Raw genomic sequence first — 9324 nt, forward strand, 5'->3', positions numbered from 1 at the left:
GTCAGGCCGAGAGGGCCCATCTCGCACCTGCTGTAACTGCAGCTCCACTGCCGTCAACCCCCCCAAAAGCGAGAGCTGTTCCTAACACTAAAGACCCCACTGTGGGGTTTTGGGGTCGCCCCGAAGGAAGCGGGGCCGAGGCTGGGCCTGGCCTGCAGAGGTGATGGCCGCAGGACGAGCCCCTTGTGCGGGAGGCCGGGAGCACCAGCCATCCTCCACACCAGCACCGGCCTCGTGTCCTCCCCCTGTACCGCCAGCGATCACCACGGCTGCGCCAGGGAAACACGGCCGAGTTCACTTTTAGCCAGAAAACGGAAAAATTACCCTATATATTTCAGGGCCTGCCTGGGGTTGCCCTGCCCTACACACAGTGGGACCAGGTAGACCTGCTCTCTCTCGCCACTCATTTTTTAAGCTCTTGCTCATTTTTGGCCCAATTCAGAGACAACTGGCCACGTCGACCCCAACTCCCCACACACCGCAGCAGTCACGGGTCGGACCGCGATCCTCCTTCGAGCGCCGCTGCCAACGCCGATCCCGCCAGCGAGGGACCGCATCTCCAGAGATGTTTTCACCCCGGCACCTCATCATACAAACACTGGCAGGCGGCAAAACATGGCGGGTAGCTTCAAAACTTTTTGAGGAGCCCGAGTCACCGGCAGCTTCCAGAGAGGCTGTCTTCCCCACATCTTGGCAGTTTGCTAACACAAGAGGTCATCTGCCCCAACGCCACCCAAACAGAGGTCACCCAACTACTTCATCAGCTTTGGGATTTCGATGCGCCTTGCCAAGCTTTTACACATCCTTAAGCAAGCGCTCAGACCCAAACTATGAGTCGTGGGGTTTTTTACTATTTTATTGGCGCAGCAGGTGACAAAAGGGTCCCTTTCCTTTTTTGTTAAGCAAAAATGTCTCACAGCCCTGTGTCACAACGGAAGTTGCTTCGGGACCTGCAGGGCTCCGCCAGCCGGAGGAGCCCCCATAGCCATTTGGTATCAGCTGCTGCGCACCTACTGCTGCAGCCCTTCTAGAGAAACCCTTTCAAAGAGATGACAAAGGAATACAGATGTTGAATAAATAAAAACCAGGTACACGGTGACACATGACTAACAAACCTTCAGAAGATTAAAGAAATCTGCTGTATAACCTTCATGTCATTCATAATTACATCTCTGTGTAAACATGAAAAACCACCCACGTTGCATACAGTGCATATATATATCTATACAAAAATCAGCTCATCGTGTATTAGCTATGCTCTGAAGTGATATGTTTATGAAGTCTCCATTGCGTAGTTAAGTCTTTAATTGCAGTTTTTTCCTGCTACAGCAAGATGAGCTTTGCAGGAGGAAATAGCCAGCGCCGATTTCAGCTCTGCTCAGGAATGAGATTTATCTCTGAAGTGCTTTTTCGGACGCTGACCGACCAATGGCAATGCTTTTCCCAGCCACAAAGTTGTCTAAATCTCGAAATAAGTACTGACTATAAAAAGAGGCACTTTTTCTTCTGTTTCTATAAAAGCGGGTAGCTAGTCAGCCTACAATTTTAGCACATCTTACAAGACTCCTGAGCAAAGTACGATACTTTCACGTATCAAGTGGGAAATGGGGAGATGGTTAAGAAAGATCATGATACAAACCCTTCTCATCCCTCTCTTGTTTTTTAAGAGCTTATCGGATTTGCATTTTCAGAGAAATTGTCCAGGGAGAAAGGGACAGTATCTTCTCGAGAGCCGTTATGCTTAAATATTATGTCACTGTTGTCTAAGCAACCATCACAGCCTCCCGAAAGCACAGAATGCTATATTGCCTGACTCAGCAGATGGTTGAAATACTTACATTCAGGGAAAGAAGTTTAAAGCAGATAATTATTTTTTAGAAGAAATATTAACTCTTACAAAGCAGGGAGTCATAGGGTAGCACAGGGAGGTCGTACATCTTGATTGCACACCCGCATACGGTACGTCACAACTCCTCACTCATTGCCAATAACTAGGAAAGATTTATATTTTAGAGACGCCGAGGCAGCCTTAAAAGAATTACAGCGACTGAGATATCTCAAAATTTTGACATGCTGAGACGGTTTTCACTCCAGCGCTTCCAGAGGTCATTTAAGGAATTCTGGAGGGCACGAGTGAGTTGAACACCTGCTTTGCTGTCTCCTAGCATCAAGTATGTGGCCTAGAGAGAAACAGGAGACGTACTGTAAAAACTCTTGCCGATAATTACAGAAGACACTGCGTGTCATTTATCTGATCGGTACGATTTGCATTAGAAAACATCTTCAAGCCTTTTTACTGAAACCTTTAGCACGGTAGATAGCTGGGGATGCATATTTTACAACCCAGTACATTGCTGATGAAAACACATTCATCCACAGGAGCAAAAAATACAGTGCGACTCTTACGGACTGCATTCACAGAGGATAATAGAACTGCATATTTCATTTGGGCATAAAGGCCTCTATTATTCTGGGCTTTTTTTACATCCCATGTATTTTTTAGTTTTTTGCGATTCAGGTGAAAAGGACCTTCCCATACCTTGCACAACAATGCTGTTCTCACCCCAGGAATCCAGTTCCCTGCTCCAGATCCCTTTGAAGAGAGGAAGGTCGCGTTGCGGAGGTGGAGAAAGGAAGAATTCCTTTCCAATAAGCCCCTCTCCCATAGCAATGCATTTACCTGGGTGTTTGAGGAAAGTACCGTCACCCTTACTTGGCAGCATAGTCAAACCAAAAGGCCCTGTTAGCAGAGAGTTTACAGTCCAGAGCTCTTCTCTGCCATACGGATGCTACAGGGCTCTAGGACAGTGGTGGAAACCAGGTTATCTCAATTCAGTTCTAATCCACTTGCCAAAAGTCACTCAGGAACCTCAAGCCAGGTCTCCAGAGTCATCTCCTACAAGCAGCACTTCACCTAAGCTTTCCTCCAGGGACCATATTCAGCCCTAAGGGGGCAGAGAATGTTTGTACAGGACTGCTTTGCTCTCAGGGACTTTCTCCAGAGTAAGAAGGTCCCATCTCCCTGCCGTCTGCTGTGGACTGGGGGTATACGTGGGCTTTCTTAAGACTGCAGGATCACAGGCTAGCTAAAAAACTGTGGCTGTGTCATAGAAAAGGTCTGGCTCTGGGAAGTTCAGCCTCCCTATGAGGCACACGAAGGACTCTTCTGCCATCCACTCCCTTATTACATGTTGCTCTTCCAGGAAAACCTTTCTAAGCAGGCTGCAGACCTGGGGAGCCGGGGCACAGCTCTGCCAGGTGGATCACTGAATGACGGGGAAGCCTCACAAGAGGCTCCAGTGCTCGGCACGGGCAGGGGCAGCTTTCTTTCCCCCTTTCCCTGCCCTGAGTGCCTCATTTGGTGCCAACTCCTTGTGCATCCCCTAGCCCAGGGCAGATGGAGGTGTCCCGAAGGATGCGCAGAGCGGAATTGATGGCTGGGGTCTGGGCCTGCAATGCTCCCTGGAGATGCCAGCGTGCAGGGACCTACGGAGACCACCGCTCTCCACCCATGAACCTACGGGGAGAGCCTTGAGAATGGAAACCCGGACAGCCCAGGAATTTACCTAGCACACGGGAGAATTTTAAAGAGGCCAAAGCAGAACCTTTCATCTGTTAATCCTTCGCTAATTACTTTAAAGGGCTATAATGATCTCGTTAAATTCAGGTGACAGGTATTTCCCCAGCCTACCACGCTATTTCCCCAGCCTAAGCACAGCTGCACACAGCTGCGTGAAACTCACACCGACGGAGAACACTACATCCCAATGTGTTCATCCCGTCTGCTGGGGTCCAAAACCCAAAAGAAGAGACCAAGATACAGGACACAGGCGAAGCACGTGAAGTCCTACAGTATTCGCTTTCCCTTGTATTAGCAGGCAGCTTTTTCCGCAGAGCTCGTTATTTCCAAAGTGGGACACGCAAAATGTCCTGGGGCAGGGCAGCACCGCGTTTTTGTAGGATGCTTTGTGGGATACTGGTACATCTGGGCCAGAGGAGGGGTGGAGATGGAGTGCACAGAGGGACGGCTGTGAGCAGCTCGACTAGACATTTCTACTGCAAGCCTCCTCCTTCATTTCTGGGGTGTTTTTTCCTCCCTCCTCCCACTCCTGAGCAGAGGTCCAGATTGAATTTATATCTGTCATTGCAGATAGAAGTTCTGACCAAAGAGAAAATAGGCTTCAGTCAAAATGTTTTCCCGTCAGATAGCTCACAGATCTTGAAGAGTTGTTTTAGTTTAGGCAACTTGACAAGCAATTCATTCCTAATTTTGCCTACTACAGCTACAGTACGAAAAGCTTTCCTCGTAGATTACATAATTATATTTTTCTTACAAGGAGTACATTGCATTAGCAGGTTTAAATTATGCAAGCTTATTCTTTTGTCTTTTGTTATATTGTGTTCTATTGTGCTGGTAAAACAATATGTGCTTTAATTAGCAAATATCTGTAAATAATTTACTTGCTTTTCATACAGCAGAACAATGGAGCCAATTTTCACATACATCCACTGAGCATGTCTAGGGGGTTTCTTGCCAGAACCTTCCATTGTTCAGTATCTGTATCAATCTGCCCATCATTAGCAGCTAACGTTCAACAACCCAGGAAGAAATTAAAGTTTTGGCCCCCGGGAGCAGCCCCAAGCCCCCCAAACCCGAGGCTACGCTTTGCAAAGAAAGATTAAAATATCCAGAAAATGAAAACAAACTCTTTTATTATCTATAACCCTGGCACCTTTGCATAGAAACATGGACGCCTGCCAAGCATTAAGGTCATTGGATTAACGCCATAAAATGCCGATGTTCATCTGACCTTCTGACTGCATTTTAGCTACAAAATAAAAAGCTCAACTTGATACAACACTATGAATCACGCGAGCGTCTAGTCTCTGCAGGGTTAACGCTGGGTGTGAACCCACACTGCACACGCACAAACACACATACACACACACAAAGAAAAAAGCTCTTAAATCAAGAGTGGATGACTGTTCGGAGACTTAAGGCATTGTTATTTTGAATGCGAATGAAAGGGCCAGAACAAGCATTGCAAGAATATTTCAATTATGTATTTCCCAGAACTACATCTCTGAGCAACTAATGCAAATATTGCTCCCACAGCAGTAGAACTTCTTCCCGAATAAAAGCATATAAGAGCTTGAATCAGAACATACTTTCTGTATCATTCGCATATTGTTTGAATATTATTAAAAATGCAAAATCTATGTATGCGTTACTCTCCTGAGCAATACAGTAATTATGATTAAGGGACAAGCAGCACAAAAAGAGCCAATTTATCTTACTTGTGCTTAGGAATACTATTGTGTAACTAAGCAACTAAAGACAAAATATAGTCTAATTAATTCACTCCTATGCTTATTTAAAAGACACAATTAGAACATTTTTATTTTCCAGCCTGCACAGTATCTCAACATGCTTGAGGGTGTACCATGTGAGGCCTATTATTCTCCAAAGACAAGAGTTTAATGTTTAGTGCCACTGATCAGACTGGGAACAGCAACTCTGGAGAGCAGTGGGTGTATTTTACAGTCTGAATGCACTGGGAAGCAGAGGGAAAGGGAAAAGGGAAAAAAATTAAAAAAAAAAAAAAAAAGAAAAAAAAGGAATCTGCCTTAAGTGACCAGATACGCCAGATTGCTGGCTAATGGCTAGCAACATGTGGCTTCTCTGAGTAATATCATTGCCCTCTCCTTCCTTTGCCAGCATATGCTACTGGTGGCGAGAGAGATAAAAATATACAGAGTGGATATGCAATTACCAAAACCATGATATTTTATGACAAATGCCATTTCTCTAACACTGCTATTACAGTGCGCCTGATTTCCAAAGCTGAATTAATTTGAGCAAGTGTACATTGGAGATTGATGCTATTAGCATGATTTTTAAAGCACCCTTTAATAATCATAATCTGCATGTTTGAAGCGTGTTGTCATTACCAGTGTTGACAGATACGAGCATGAGGCACACACCGTGGAGACTAAAACGGGGCCATTCTCATTTCAAATAAGAGCGTACAGATTCCTACATCTCAAAAAAATCTATTTCTGTGCAAAGGGAGCAGCACATTTTTCAAGGGGGGTGGCAATAAACCACTAGCGGCATAAGAACCTGCGCTCGGGCCGGCCTGTGCTACCTTTACACACTGGGGTAGGACCTCCGCACACGGAGAGCCCCTCGGAAACGAATCAGGCTTTCGAGGGATGCTGTGAGCATCTGTCCCGAAATGAAGAGAGAACAAACCCGCTGCCTCCCTTAACTTTCTGGAAGAATCTCTTCTGCAATTATAAATGCCATACATTTATGGAGTGACTTCTTTTTTTTTTTTTCTTTCCCCCAATTACTCTGAAAATGCAAAATACTGCTAGGGAAATAATTACAGGAAACTAGCTCTCTCTTCTCCTCTGTATGAGCAATGCTTACTCATGTAAATTACTTGCATGAGTAAGGATTATTTGCAAGGCGAAAAGCATTGCATCAGATCCCCAGTTTGGGAGAAGAGATGAAATCAACATGAGTTCGTAGTAAACTAAAAACCCAAGGGCAAACCCCCCCCGAAAGTCCAGCCCCAGCAGAAGTAGCATTCACGACGACGCAGGGCAACGCAGGGAATGTCATACCATACAAAATAAATTAGTTGCTTGTTTGGGTTTTTTTAGGAATTGTACACATCACATCAAATACCATCCCTGGATTTAACGAACACCGGCTTTGATATATATTTTTAAGCCCAGTCTAATTAACGTCAACACCTTTAAAAACATGAAAATACAAGGCACTAACAAGCATTTTGCTCTAGAACTGCTTCTGCAAAGGTCAGCCGTTCCACAGCCCCACGCCACCCCTTGGAGCAGAGAGGAGTAAATGAGCTGGAGGAGGATTCGGCCAGGACCCCGTGGGCTGCAGGGCTCGGGGGCTGAGCCCACCTCACACCCCCCAAGCACCGCGGGTCCAGGGCGCTGCGTGGGGGACTGGGCAGGGGCTTTCTGCCGGCAGCCAGCCGGCATCTACTTCTAGCAGTCGAGCGCCGGGAAAGCTGGGGGGGCTGCTTTCCATGCACGTCCCGTGAAACTGTTTCAAGCACAACAGTGTGCTCCTACAGCCGCTCCCTCTGGACCTTTGCAGCCCCCCGAGCATCCTCCTCCGAGCCCTGCGCGAGGCGCCTGCCATTCCCTTCCCACGCAGGAGGCGACACGGGGGACCACGCTGGCCCAGAGAAACCGAGAAAACCAAGGCAAGGTGGTGATTTCCTCTGGCTTTCCCCATTTATATGGTGGCCCTGCCAGGAAGCGAGGACAGCCACTTTTTCCCCTCTGGAGGGACGGGGGAGAAGGCTGCTCCCACTCTCCGACCAGCGCTGCACCTGCTGGTTTTGGGTTTGACGGCGAGGTCAGAGGCAGCACACCTGGGCCCCTATGCTTTAAAAGCAGCAAGAAAGTTTTCAGTGAAATGGAGCAAAACTCTTCTAGCTCACCTAACAGCGTCCCCAACGGCACCATCGCTCTCACAAAAATGTCTTTGCTGCTCCTGTGCAGCAAGACCACTGGCCTGAACCCGATGCCGGAGCTGGTCCCAGCCTCTCCACGCATGTTGCTTCAGGATGCCATGAGCTCGTACCTGCAGCGCGCGGACTGGCCCCATCCCACGTTTGCTGTCCACTGAGACTCCCCGGGAAGCAATCTCTGGCTGGCTTCTGGGGCGGAAGGAGATTTTCTCCACCATGCTTTTGGGGATGCTCAGCCTTAGGCGGAGGGAGAGGTACCTCGGCGGAAGCACACCTGGGCTTGAACAGTTTGCTGGGCCTGGGCCCCAGCATACGGAAACATCCGGTTTTAGCAGCAGTCAGGGTTATATTTAAGTCTGGATGATGAATTCAGCTAGCTATAAAAAGACTTATATTTACACTTATCGCTGATTAGCTCAAACATTTGGCAATCAGATAAAATACGCCATCAGAAATTTCCGAGTAACAGAAGCATTACATACCTCCTCGCTTCTCCTCCCTCCCCGCAGCCACTAGCTGAATATTGTCACAGTGTCAATGCTGCTATTACGGAAAACAGGCAGCGAGCTGCTTCTATTAATCATGCCGCCAGCGCAGGTAGCTGCTAGGGACTATGCCTAAATCTCCGGTGGGCTCGATGGCAATCCTGCGATTTGACCACTCACCCCCCTCACCAACAATTCTATTGACAGCGAGCTCCCCTGTCGCCCTTTGCCTCGGACACTGCAGGTTTGCAATATGTGTTGAAGCACCGGTTACTTCATCCCCGCTCCCTGAACGCAAGACAAGGTGTTTTACCCCCTCGGCAGTCCCACGCCATGAATAAGGTCTACCCTGACGGCTGTAAGCCACCTCTGACTTGAGAGCTGCATCTCCTCCCGCAGAAGGAGCCCAGCCCGGAGTTAGGAAGCCTTGTGACCCCAGAGGTGGCCCTGCCACCGCTTTGGGGACAGATATGGATGTCCTTTACGCAAGGAACCGCGACCGCGGGGTGGTTAGGTGAAAGAGCTGCCCTGCGCGCCGATGAAGCTGGCTACCCCCAGACAGCGCTTCGCAAAGCGCCAGCCAGCACCCAGCCTTTTGTCTGTCGGCTGTCTGCGCCTCCCCGAGCGGAATTTGGATCGTTCCAAACTATTAAAAATCGATAATAAAAAATCATTCCGATGTCTATAAACAAGTTAATGGAGTAAGTGAAAACAAAGTACATTTCTTAATGGGAGTGTTATGTTGCCCTCTCTAGGCCCTGGCTCTCAGTGCCGGTTTCTGTAGGCTCCCTGCCAGAGAAGTATCACTCAGAGCTGTTGCTGTTGCTGCTGCTGCTGCTGCTACTCTGCTAATGAATGACTAACTTAGGCCAGAGGGGAAATGACATCACCGGGGTGTAAAACACAACTGCATTAGGAAACTTTTTACCTGCTTTACATTTGTCATAATTATTCTACACAATACGACCGGCATTTGCATAATTTCAAGGCGTGCCATTATCTTAATTGAAAATTGTTTTCATATGGTTGAATAATGCAGAATGACATCAGTTAAAGCCCCAATGAAATGCACAAGTATAATCACACAGCTAATTACTAGCGGTGTTTGCATGTAAAAATAAATAAAATTGTGCATATTATTAGGAAGGTACACGCAGCTGAGAACTCTCGTACCGGAGCAGCGTTTTACTCGTAATGGTAGGATTAATTTTCTCCGATGTTCCTACCACAGTAACATGAGCCGATCATTAAGGCGTATTAAAATGATTTGTGTCCCTTTCCCCACCCCACCCCCCTTCCAAATATCTTTCATTTTACACACA

At 47.4% G+C, this 9324-nt stretch overlaps 1 protein-coding gene across 1 annotated transcript in view; it reads right to left on the bottom strand.

The window, feature by feature from the left end:
- The window catches only part of LOC104075749 (AT-rich interactive domain-containing protein 5B-like), a gene marked incomplete at its 3' end in the record, with an annotated part of 87837 nt that extends 80102 nt beyond the window's left edge, over nucleotides 1–7735 (bottom strand). Inside the window, exon 1 of the mRNA XM_009576358.1 lies at nucleotides 7493–7735. Within this exon, the coding sequence (XP_009574653.1) occupies nucleotides 7493–7735 (243 nt within the window). The remainder of the gene's footprint in view (nucleotides 1–7492) is intronic.
- Between the last annotated feature and the right edge of the window lie 1589 nt (nucleotides 7736–9324).

This window comes from Fulmarus glacialis, unplaced genomic scaffold (assembly GCF_000690835.1).
Source record: "Fulmarus glacialis isolate BGI_N327 unplaced genomic scaffold, ASM69083v1 scaffold38564, whole genome shotgun sequence".
NCBI lineage: Eukaryota > Metazoa > Chordata > Aves > Procellariiformes > Procellariidae > Fulmarus > Fulmarus glacialis.